The sequence below is a fragment of the Scyliorhinus torazame genome, chromosome 16, assembly GCF_047496885.1.
Source record: "Scyliorhinus torazame isolate Kashiwa2021f chromosome 16, sScyTor2.1, whole genome shotgun sequence".
Taxonomy (NCBI): Eukaryota; Metazoa; Chordata; class Chondrichthyes; order Carcharhiniformes; family Scyliorhinidae; genus Scyliorhinus; species Scyliorhinus torazame.
This window is the reverse complement of record NC_092722.1, coordinates 113424764-113437329: the sequence shown is the minus strand read 5'-3', so window position 1 is coordinate 113437329 and position 12566 is coordinate 113424764. Positions and strand designations below refer to the sequence as shown.

At 53.0% G+C, this 12566-nt stretch overlaps 1 protein-coding gene across 2 annotated transcripts in view; it reads left to right on the top strand.

Annotated features, from left to right (window-relative positions):
- The first annotated feature begins 604 nt into the window (after positions 1 to 604).
- Positions 605 to 12566, top strand: part of tfam (transcription factor A, mitochondrial) — a 61117-nt gene continuing 49155 nt past the window's right edge. For both annotated transcript variants that reach the window (XM_072478919.1, XM_072478918.1), the window contains exon 1: positions 605 to 762. In XM_072478919.1, the coding sequence (XP_072335020.1) occupies positions 680 to 762 (83 nt within the window). In that variant the 5' untranslated portion in view covers positions 605 to 679. The remainder of the gene's footprint in view (positions 763 to 12566) is intronic.

Genomic DNA, 12566 nt, shown 5'->3' with positions numbered 1-12566 from the left:
GTTTCTCTTTCCTCAGATGCATTTTCCCAGCACTTTCTGTTTCATTATTTTTTAAAACTTGTCCATAGGGATGTGGGAGTCGCTGGGTGGGCCAGCATTTATTGCCCAGCCCTGAGGTGAATTAAGATTCAACCAGTCACATGTAGGCCTGACAAAGTAAGGATGACAGATTGCCTTCCCTAAAGGTCATTCGTGAACCAGATAGGTTTTTACAACAATCGACAATGGTTTCATGGTCACCTTTAGACTTTTAATTCCAGATTTTTATTGAAAGTTTTCCTATTTAATTTGCAAATGGTTGAAAGCTAATTAAATAGCTGTGCAGAGCCAAAGGGAATAATAAATAAAATTCTGGGGAGCAATCTATGACATTGCAATTTTTGCTGCAAAAGAAAAATCTCGCAGAAATCATGTTATAACCATCATGAACAGGAAGTGGCAGACAGATTCTGCTATTGTAGATTAACATATATGAGGAGAGTTTTAGTGTGGTTGCAGTGAAGGGTACTGTTTACATGTTTAATTTATTTTTTTGAATTTACCTCCCAGTCAGAAGGAACTCCTCCTCGCTGCCTTGCACCCAGTAAATGTTCTGGTACAAACTGTAACACCCCCCCTCCCGTCCCAGAATCCCTCGGCGGGCACGGTGAACGAGCTGGCTTGACCGCCAACGAACGGAATGTCTAGCGTCGTGGCTGTGGGTTTGCTCGGGAGGAGGCTCGGCGCGGGGCTGCTCGGTCGCTGCCCCTGGCCGGCAGTGAGGTGAGTGCGGTCGGGGATAGGGGGCAATCGGCGCTTTGTGCAAGAAGCAATCGCGAGGCCATTTGTCCCGGGGATTGAGCGCGCGCTGGGCCTGGCCCGCCTTCCGTTCGCTGCAACATTGTAACTGGGAGCAGCAAATGTTACAGTGTGTCAATGTGTTACAATGTGGAGTCTGCTATTAAAATGTAACCATCAGTCAGTGGAGGAACTGAGAGGGATCCAGTGAAGTTACATTCGAGCTCTGACGGCCTACATCCTTCTTAACCCTCCCCCCCCCCCGCCCCCCAGAAATGTTCACCCGCTCTGAATATTTTGGTTACCCAGACATCATTGTTTGCTCACCATTCCTCCTCTCCCTGGATATAACCCTTTCCATCCCCTCCCATTCCTATCCCCACCCCCCAAAAAAAACATAACCCTCACCTTCCTACCCCAAAAAACAGTTTGCTACCGTACCCCCAGGGTAGCACTGGTTAGCACTGTTGCTTCACAGGGTCCCAGGTTATATTCCCGGCTTGGGTCACTGTCTCTGAGGAGTCTGCACTTCTCCCCACGTCTGCGTGGGTTTTCTCCGGGTGCACCGGTTTCCTCCCACAAGTCCCGAAACGTGGGGCGAGATTCTCCACTCCCGCGCCGGTTGAGAGAATCGCCTGGGCCGCCAAAAGTTCCTGGGAAGCCGGTCCGACGCCCTCCGCGATTCTGCCAAGCGGCGGGAACGGCCCCGTTGAGTTCCGCAGGCCGGAGAATCGCCGGAGACACCCAAAATGGCGATTCTCCGGCACCCCTGCTATTCTCAGGCCCAGATGGGCCGAGCGGCCAGGCCAAAACAGCGGGTTCCCCCGGCGCCGTCCACACCTGGTCGCTGCCGTCGGGAACAGCGCGGGAACGCTGGGGGGCGGCCTCAAATGTGGCATGGCCCGAGATTGGTGCCCACCGATCGTCGGGCCGTCCTCTCTGAAGGAGGACCTCCTTCCTTCCGCGGCCCCGCAAGATCCGTCCGCCATCTTCTTGCGGGGCGGATTCAGAGAGGACGGCAACCACGCATGCGCGGGTTGGTGCCAGCCAACCCGCGCATGCACGGGTAACACCAGTTATGCGGTGCCGGCCGCGTCATCTATGCGGCGCCGCCTTTACGCGACGACAAGGCCTGGCACGTGTAGATGACGCGGCCCCGATCCTAGCCCATTGTCGGGCCTGAATAGGTCGGGATCGGGGCCGTTTCGCGCCGTCGTGAACCTCGACGGCGTGGGCACTTCGGCGCGGGAGTGGAGAATCCCGCACGTGCTGTCGGGTGATTTGGACATTCTGAATTCTCCTCCGTGTACCCAAACAGGCACTCCAATGTGGCAATTAGGGAATTTTCACAGTAACTTCATTGCAGTGTTAATGTTAGCCTACTTGTGACACAAATAAAGATTATAAAACAACATAATCCTTACCATCTCCCCACCGAACAACACACAACCTCACCTTCCTTTCCCCCCAAAAGTACACAACCCTCACCTTCCCTCCACCAAACAACAGTGTCCACCTTTCTCCCACAAATACACAACCCTTACCCCATAAAAAACATGACCCCACCTGCCTTCCCCCTCAAAAAACCAAAACCCTCATCTTCCTCCCTCCAAAAACACAATTCTCATCTTCCTCCCTCCTAACACAACCCTCATGTTCCGCCTCCATAATCCTCATCTCGCTCCCACTCCCGTAACCCTCGCCTCGCTCCCACTCCCGTAACCCTCACCTCGCTCCCACCCCCATTCTCCTCATCTCGCTCCCACCCCTGTTACCCTCACCTCGCTCCCATTCCCATAACCCTCGCCTCGCTCCCACTCCCGTAACCCTCGCCTCGCTCCCACTCCCGTAACCCTCGCCTCGCTCCCACTCCCGTAACCCTCACCTCGCTCCCACTCCCGTATCCCTCACCTCGCTCCAACCCTCATTCTCCTCACCTCGCTCCCACCCCTGTTACCCTCACCTCGCTCTCATTCCCATAACCCTCACCTCGCTCCCACTCCCGTAACCCTCACCTCGCTCCCACTCCCGTAATCCTCACCACGCTCCCAGTCCCGTAACCCTCGCCTCGCTCCCAGTCCCGTAACCCTCACCTCGCTCCCACACCTCTAACCCACACCTCGCCATCACTCCCATAACTCTCACCTCGCTCCCACTCCCGTTACCCTCACCTCGCTCCCAGTCCCGTAACCCTCGCCTCGCTCCCACTCCCGTAACCCTCACCCCGCCATCACTCCCGTAACCCTCACTTCACTCCTACTCCCGTAACCCTCACCTCACTCCCATAACCCTCGCCTTGCTCCCACTCCAGTAACCCTCGCCTCACTTCCATTCCAGTAACCCTCACTTCACTCCCATTTCCCTAACCCTCACCTCGCTCCCACTCCCATAATCCTCACCTCACTCCCACTCCCGTAACCTTCACCTCACTCCCGTAACCCTCACCTCGCTCCCACTCCCGTAACCCTCACCTCGCTCCCACTCCCGTAACCCTCACCTCGCTCCCACCCTCATTCTCCTCACCTCGCTCCCACCCCTGTTACCCTCACCTCGCTCTCATTCCCATAACGCTCACCTCGCTCCCACTCCCGTAACCCTCACCTCGCTCCCACTCCCGTAATCCTCGCCTCGCTCCCACCCCCGTAACCCTCACCCCGCTCCCACCCCCGTAACCCTCACCCCGCTCCCACCCCCGTAACCCTCACCCCGCTCCCACCCCCGTAACCCTCACCCCGCTCCCACCCCCGTAACCCTCACCCTGCTCCCACCCCCGTAACCCTCACCCCGCTCCCACCTCCGTAACCCTCACCCCGCTCCCACCCCCGTAACCCTCACCCCGCTCCCACCCCCGTAACCCTCACCTCGCTCCTACCCCCATTCTCCTCACCTCGCTCCCACTCCCGTAACCCTCGCCTCGCTCCCACTCCCGTAACCCTCGCCTCGCTCCCACTCCCGTAACCCTCACCTCGCTCCCACTCCCATAACCCTCCCCTCGCTCCCACCCCCATTCTCCTCACCTCGCTCCCACCCCCGTTACCCTCACCTCGCTCCCACCCCCATTCTCCTCACCTCGCTCCCACTCCGTAACCCTCACCTCGCTCCCACTCTCGTAACCCTCACTTCGCTCCCACTTTTGTAACCCTCACCTCGCTCCCACCCCCATTCTCCTCACCTCGCTCCCCCTCCCGTAACCCTCGCCACGCTCCCACCCCCGTTACCCTCGCCTCGCTCCCACTCCCGTAACTCTCACCTCGCCATAACTCCCGTAACTCTCACCTCGCCATCACTCCCGTAACCCTCGCCTCGCTTCCACCCCGTTACCATCACCTCGCTCCCACTCCCGTAACCCTCATCTCGCTCCCACTCCCGTAACCTTCGCCTTGCTCCCACTCCCGTAACCCTCACCTGGCTCCCACTGTCCCATAATCCTCTGCTACCTCTGTGGAAAGCACATAACCCTCTCCTTCCTCCTCCAAAATAAATTAGTTAACCCTCATGAGGATGTGAAAGGTGGCTTTGAAGTAAAAGCTCTTTTCTCTTTCGCTCGAGATCAATTTCATGCGCTCTCCCTATCTTTCAAAGATGGGGGAATTCCTTCTGGCAGATGGGTTTGGATCAGTAACTCCAGTTCACTAAAGTTTAGTGCCGTAGAAATAAATACATGAGTTGCTTTTATTTGTTGCAATTAAAATGTGCTCTTAAAACAGTATTGTTAATTTGCTCTAATTAGGGAAAGGCACATGTTATGAGCTGTAGTGATCAGGCGGGTCCACTCGTGAGCGAGCAGTGACCCTTTTGTGTTATATAGTTATTGTCCCCGTGTCTGCGTGAGTCTCACCCACACAACCCAAAAAGATGTGCAGGGTAGATGAATTAACCATGCTAAATTGCCCTGTTAATTGGGGAAAAAAGAATTGGGTACTCTAAATTTTTACAAAAGCAGTCACGTGTTGGAGCTGTGTTGCCTTTGAAGGAGGGCACTTGTAATATATCTTGTGGGACTGGTAAGCCCACAAATGAGCATGAAACCATAATAGTATGTCAAGCACACTTGTGTGTTCCCACACTCTTTCTTCGTGTTTTAGGGACGGCTGGAAGCTAAGGACTGTATGTGATTTGCGGAAGGGGAGAAAGCAATGAATGCTTTGCTGAAATAAATTGTCACACTCCTGCCTGATGCATGATTTATAATCAAGGCCCTTGGGTTTATAATGACGGATGCTGAATTTAACTTTTTTTTCCCCATCACCTGGATTCCTATCACTTTTTTTTTGGGGGGGGGGGGGGGTTGTATTTGGCAATTCCATCCATTTCTTTCTTGTTGAATTGAGTATAGAAATGGTTGCCGAGCTTGTGGCGGAACAGGTATACGGCTATTCCCTGCATTTGCTCCACTTGTGGTCACGATTAAATAATTCAAATTCTCTCCTATGTGAGGAATACCAGAACTTTTATTAATACTCTGGTAATCTCTTTTGATTTGGTTCCGCCTATTTTTTTCCTGAGCAAGGTGACCATGTTTGTGGTCCTTGAGGAGACAATCTTCTCACAGCCATTTGGTGAAGGAAGAGACCAGAAGTCAATGTTTACTGTTTTAGATCTATCACAAAAATGCTGCCTCACAGCGCTGGGGGACTGGGTTCAATTCCGACCTTGAGTGACTTGTGGAGTTTGCACGTTCTCTCCGAGTCTGCATGGGTTTCCTCCGGGTTCTCTGCTTTCCTCCCACAGTCCAAAGATGTGCAGGTTAGCTGATTTGACCATCCTAAATTGCCCCACAGGTTAGATGGGGTTATGGGGATAGTGCAGGGGGATGGGGCCATATTGGGTGCTCTTTCGGAGGGTCGGTGCAGGCTCGATGGGCCACATGGCCTCCTGCAATGTACGTAGTCTATAATTTAAAAAAATATATAAATTTAGAGTACCCAATTATTTTTTTCCAACGAGACCCGCGCAGACACGGGAGAATGTGCAAACTGCACACAGACAGTGACCCGGAGCCGGGATCGAACCCGGGTCCTCAGAGCCATGAGGCAGTAGTGCAAACCACTGTGCCACCTGGTAGTCTATGAAAATTATAGCTTCAACTCCACCACCAGTGTCAATAAGTATTTCTTTATAAGTGGATGAACTAATCGCGCAGATAAATATAAATGGGTATGATATAATTGGGATTACGGAGACATGGCTGCAGGGTGAACAAGATGGGAACTGAATGTCCCAGGGTTCTCAGTGTTTAGGAAGGACTGGCATAAAACAAAAGGTGGTGGCGTGGCACTGCTCCTTAAAGAGGAAATTAACACAATAGTGAGAAAGGATACTAGCTCTGACAATGTGGAATCTGCATGGGTAGAGTTGAGAAATACCAAGGGACAAAAAACATTAGTGGGTGTCATATATAGATCTCCAAACTGCACTGGTGAGGTTGGGAATGGCATTAAACAAGAAATTAGAGATGTGTGTAATAAGGGAATATTGGTGATGATGGGTGATTTTAATCTTCACATAGATTGGGTAAATCAAATTAGCCACAATGCCCTAGAGGAGGAATTCCTGGAGTGTATACGGATGGTTTTCTTGTCCAATATGTGGAGGAACCAACGAGAGGGCAGGCCATCTTAGACTGGATACTGTATAATGAGAAGGGAATCATTACCAATCTGGTTGTACGAGACCCCTTGGGGATGAGTGACCATAACATGATAGAATTTTTTTATCAAGATGGAGAGTGAAGTAGTTGATTCGGAGACTAGGGTGCTGAATCTCAATAAAGAAAACTATGAGGTGTGAGTTGGCCTTGATAGATTGAGGAGAGTTACTTAAAGGGACGACAGTGGATAGACAATGGCAAACATTCAAAGAACGCATGGAAGAACTACAGCAACTGTTCATTCCTGTCTGGCACAAAAGCAAAGGTGGTAAGAGGGCCAATCCAAGGCTTACAAAGGAAATTAGAAATAGTATCCGATACAAGGAAGAAGCTTCCAGATTGGCCAAGAAAAATAATAGGTCTGAGGATTGGAGCCGGTTAGAATTCAGCAAAGAAGGAGGAAGGGATTGATTAAGAAGGAGAAAGTACAATATAAAAGGAAGCTTGCAGGGAACATAAAGACTGGCACTAAGAGTTTCTACAGATATGTGAAGAGAAAGAGATTGGTAAAGAGAAATGTAGGCCCACTACAGACAGAAACAGGGGAATGCATAATAAGGAACAAAGAAATGGCTGAGCAATTGAATAAATACTTTGGTTCTGTCTTCACAAATAAGGACACAAATCAGATCCCAGAAATGTTGGAGAATGAAAGATTTAGTGAGATGGAAGAACTGAGGGAGATCAACATTAGTAGAGAAATGGTGCTGGGAAAACTGATGGGATTGAAATCAGATAAATCCCCAGGGCCTGAGAAGCTGCATCCCAGCATGCTTAAGGAGGTGGCTCTGGAAATAGTGGATGCATTGGTGGTCATCTTCCGGGATTTTACAGACTCTGGAACTGTCCCTGCAGATTGGAGGGTAGCTCACGTCACTCTGATATTCAAAAAGGGAGGTCGAGAGAAAGCAGGGAATTATAGACCAGTAAGACTAACATTGGTAGTGGGGAAAATGCTTGAATCTATTATCTTTTTAAAAAAATAATTTTTATTAAAGGTTTTCATTAAATATCAATAACAAAATGAGAAAGAAAAAAGAACCCAACAGGGTTAAGTACAAAACACAATCTAAAAAAGCAATCCCCCCAAACCCCTCCCCCTCCCCCCCCCGTGCCTAAATAATAAATTAACATTAACACCCCGACTTAAGACAACAGGTGTATACACCCCCTCAGACCCTTCCAGTGTAAGTAACAAAAATAAAGTAAACCCCCACCCACCCCCCGAGCTGCTGCTGCCATTGACCAATGTCTATAGTTCTGCCAGGAAGTCTTAAGAACGGTTGCCACCGCCGAAAGAACCCTTGTACCGGCCCTCTCAAGGCGAATTTCACCCTCTCCAATTTAATAAACCCTGCCATATCGCTGATCCAGGATTCCACGCTTGGGGGCCTCGTATCTTTCCACTGAAGGAGAATCCTTTGCCGGGCTACCAGGGACGCAAAGGCCAGAATATCAGCCTCTTTCGCCTCCTGCACTCCCGGCTCCTCTGCCACCCCAAATATTGCGAGCCCCCAGCCCGGTTTGACCCTGGATCCTACCACCCTCGACACCGTCCTCGCTACGCCCTTCCAAAATTCCTCCAGCGCTGGGCATGCCCAGAGCATATGGGTGTGATTTGCTGGGCTCCCTGAGCACCTAACACACCTGTCCTCACCCCCAAAGAACCTGCTCATCCTTGTCCCGGTCATGTGTGCCCTGTGCAGCACCTTAAACTGTATGAGGCTGAGCCTCGCGCACAAAGAGGAAGAGTTCACCCTCCCTAGGGCATCTGCACTCGTCCCCTCTTCGATCTCCTCTCCCAATTCCTCCTCCCACTTACCTTTCAACTCCACCACCGAGGCCTCCTCCTCCTCCTGCATCACCTGGTAAGTTTCCGAGATCTTCCCCACTCCCACCCACCCCCCCGAGAGCGCCCTGTCCTGTACTGTGTGGCAGTAGCCGTGGGAATTCCACCACCTGCCGTCTGGCAAACACCCTTACCTGTAAGTACCTGAAGGTGTTCCCGGGGGGGAACCCATACTTCTCCTCCAGCTCACCCAAGCTCGCGAACTTCCCGTCCACAAACAGGTCCCCCAACTTTCGGATCCCTGCCCTGTGCCACCCCGAAAACCCTCCACCTGTTCTTCCTGGGGCGAACCGGTGGTTCCCCCGTAATGAGGTCCACGCCGAGGCCCTAACTTCCCCCCCCTATGCCACCTCCACTGCCCCCAAATTTTGAGGGCCGCCACCACCACCGGGCTCGTGGTATACCTCCTTGGATGGAGCGGCAGCGGCACCGTTGCCAGCGCCCCCAGACTCGTACCCACACAGGACGCCGTCTCCAGCCTCTTCCATGCAGCCCCCTCCCCCTCCACCACCCACTTGTGCACCATTATCGCATTGGCAGCGCCAGCCCCCCCCCCCCCCCCATATCTCTACTCCGCTCCAGGAACACCCTTCTCACCCTCGGAGTCCCTCGCGCCCACACAAACCCCATTATACTCCTGTTAACCCGCCTGAAAAAAGCCTTCGGGATAAACACGGGGAGGCACTGGAACAGGAACAAAAACCTTGGGAGCACCGTCATTTTGATTGACTGCACCCTACCCGCCAGGGACAGCGGCAACTCGTCCCACCTCTTGAACACCTCCATTTGCTCCACCAGCCTTGTAAAGTTAAGCCAATGCAGGGCCCCCCAGCTCCTGGCCACCTGGACCCCCAAATACCTGAAGCTCCTCTCCGCCCTTTTTAGTGGGAGCTCGCCAATCCCCCTCTCCTGGTCCCCTAGCTGAACTACGAACGGCTCGCTCTTCCCCATATTGAGCTTGTACCCCGAAAAGTCCCCGAATTCCCTAAGGATCCTCATTACCTCTGGCATTCCTCCCACCGGGTCCGCCACATACAGCAGCAGGTCGTCCGCATAAAGCGACACCCTATGCTCCTCCCCACCGCGCACCAACCCCCTCCAGTTCCTCGACTCTCTTAGTGCCATAGCCAGGGGTTCAATCGCCAGTGCGAAGAGCAGGGGGGACAGGGGACACCCCTGTCTCGTCCCTCGGTGCAACTGAAAGTACTCGGACCTCCTCCTATTTGTGGCCACACTCGCCATCGGGACCTCATACAACAGCCTAACCCACCTGACAAACCCCTCCCCAAACCTGAACCTCTTCAGCACCTCCCACAGGTACCCCCACTCTACCCTATCGAAGGCTTTCTCAGCGTCCATCGCCACCACTATCTCCGCCTCCCCCTCCCTCGCCGGCATCATGATAATGTTCAAAAGCCTCCGCACATTCACGTTCAACTGTCTCCCCTTCACAAACCCCGTCTGGTCTTCATGGATGATCTGCGGCACACAATCCTCAATCCTCGTGGCTAAGACCTTCGCCAGCACCTTGGCATCTACATTTAGCAAGGAAATCGGTCTGTAAGACCCACATTGCAGGGGATCCTTGTCCCGCTTCAGGATCAAGGAGATCAGTGCACGGGACATCGTCGGGGGTAAAGCCCCCCTCTCCCTTGCCTCATTGAAGGTCCTAACTAACAGCGGGCCCAACAGGTCCATATATTTTTTATAGAACTCGACCGGGAAACCGCCCGGCCCCGGTGCCTTCCCCGCCTGCATGCTTCCTATCCCTTTGATCAGCTCCTCCAGCCCAATCGGGGCCCCCAGTCCCGCCACCAGTCCCTCTTCCACCTTTGGAAACCTCAATTGGTCCAGGAAACGGCCCATCCCTCCCTCCTTCTGTGGGGGCTCGGATCGTTACAATTCTTCGTAGAAGTCCCTGAAGACCCCATTGATGCCAACCCCATTGATGCCAACCCCACTCCGCACCACGCTCCCTCCCCTGTCCTTAACTCCCCCGATCTCCCTAGCTGCGTCCCGCTTCCGAAGCTGATGCGCCAGCATCCGGCTTGCCTTTTCCCCATACTCGTAGACCGCCCCCTGGGCCTCCCTCCACTGCACGTCCGCCTTCCTGGTGGTCACCAGGTCGAATTCGGCCTGGAGGCTGCGCCTCTTCCTCAACAATCCTTCCTCAGGTTCTTCCGCATACCTCCTGTCTACCCTCACCATCTCCCCCACCAGCCTCTCCCTTTCCCCCCGCTCCCTCCGCTCCTTGTGGGCCCTGATGGAGATCAGCTCTCCCCTCACCACCACCTTCAGTGCCTCCCATACCATCCCCACTCGGACCTCCCCGTTGTCGTTGGTCTCCAAGTACCTCTCTATACTTCCTCGTACCCGCTCGCTCACCTCCTCGTCCGCCAACAGCCCCACCTCCAAGCGCCACAGCGGGTGCTGGTCCCTCTCCTCCCCCGTCTCCAAGTCCACCCAATGCGGGGCGTGGTCCGAAATGGCTATTGCCGAATACTCGGTATCCTCTACTCTCGCTATCAACGCCCTACTCAAAATGAAAATGTTGATTCGAGAATAAGCCTTATGGACATGTGAGAAGAATGAAAATTCCCTAGCCCCCGGCCTTGCAAATCTCCAAGGGTCCATCCCTCCCATTTGGTCCATAAATCCCCTCAACACTCTAGCCGCCGCCGGCTTCCTACCCGTCCTAGACCTGGAGCGATCCAGTGCAGGATCCAACACCGTGTTAAAGTCCCCCCCCATTATCAGGCCCCCCACTCCCAAGTCTGGGATCCGACCCAACATACGCCTCATAAAACCCGCATCGTCCCAGTTCGGAGCATACACATTGACCAGTACCACCCTCTCTCCCTGCAACTTACCACTTACCATTATGTACCTACCACCATTATCTGCCACAATGCTCGACGCCTCGAATAACACCTTCTTTCCCACCAAGATCGCCACCCCTCAATTTTTGGCATCTAGCCCCGAGTGAAACACCTGACCTACCCACCCTTTCCTCAGTCTTACCTGGTCTGCCACCTTCAGGTGTGTCTCCTGGAGCATAACCACATCTGCCTTGAGCCCCTTCAGGTGCGCGAACACGCGGGCCCGCTTAACCGGCCCATTCAGTCCTCTTACATTCCAGGTTATCAGCCGGATCAGGGGTCTACCTGCCCCCCTCCCCCGCCAACTAGCCATGACCCCTCCTCGGCCAGCCACGCGCCCGCACCCCACACCCGGCCCGTTCCCCACAGCGGCATACCCCTGTCTCAACCCACCCCACTCGCTCCAGCTGCTCCTTGATCTTAGCAGCAGCAACTCGATTCTCCCCCCCCCCCCCCCCCCCCCCCCCCCCCCCCCCCCAGCGAGGACCCATCCTAGCTGGTTTTGAATCCATTATCAAGGTCTTTAGAGCAGAACATTTACAAAGCAGTGGCAGGATCAATCAGAGTCAGCATGGATTTATGAAGGGAAAATCATGCTTGACAAATCTGTTGGAATTCTTTGAAATGAAATGAAATTAAAATCGCTTCTTGTCACAAGTAGACTTCAAATGAAGTTACTGTGAAAAGCCCCTAGTCGCCATATTCCAGGGCCTGTTCGGGGAGGCTGGTACGGGAATTGAACCATGCTGATGTCCTGCCTTGGTCTGCTTTCAAAGCCAGCGATTGAACCCTGTGCTAAACCAACCCCTAAGAGGTAACCATTGCAGTCGACAAGGGGGAGCCAGTCAATGTGGCATATATGGACTTTCAGAAGGCATTTGACAAAGTCCCGCATAAGAGATTATTGTGCAAAATTAAAGCGCATGGGATTGGGAGAAATGTATTGAGGTGGATAGAAAACTGGTTGGCAGAGAGGAAAGAAAGAGTAGGGATTAATGGGTCCATTTCAAATTGGCAGGCAGTAACCAGTGGGGGTACCACAGGGATCGGTGCTGGGACCCCAGCTAATCACAATATATATTAATGATTTGGATGAGGGAACAAAATGTAACATCTCAAAGTTTGCAGATGATACCAAATTAGGTGGAAGGGTGAATTGTGACGAGGATGCAGGGATCCTACAGCAAGGTCTGGATAGGTTGGACGAGTGGACAAAACAATGGCAGATGCAGTATAATTTGGATAAGTGTGAGGTTATTCATTTTGGAAGCAAAAACAGGAAGGCAGATTACTACCTGAATGGTTGTGAATTGGGAGAGGGGAGTGTGCAGCGGGACCTGGGTGTCCTTGTGCACCAGTCGCTGAAATTAAGCATGCAGGTGCAGCAGACGGTAAAGAAGGCTAATGGCAT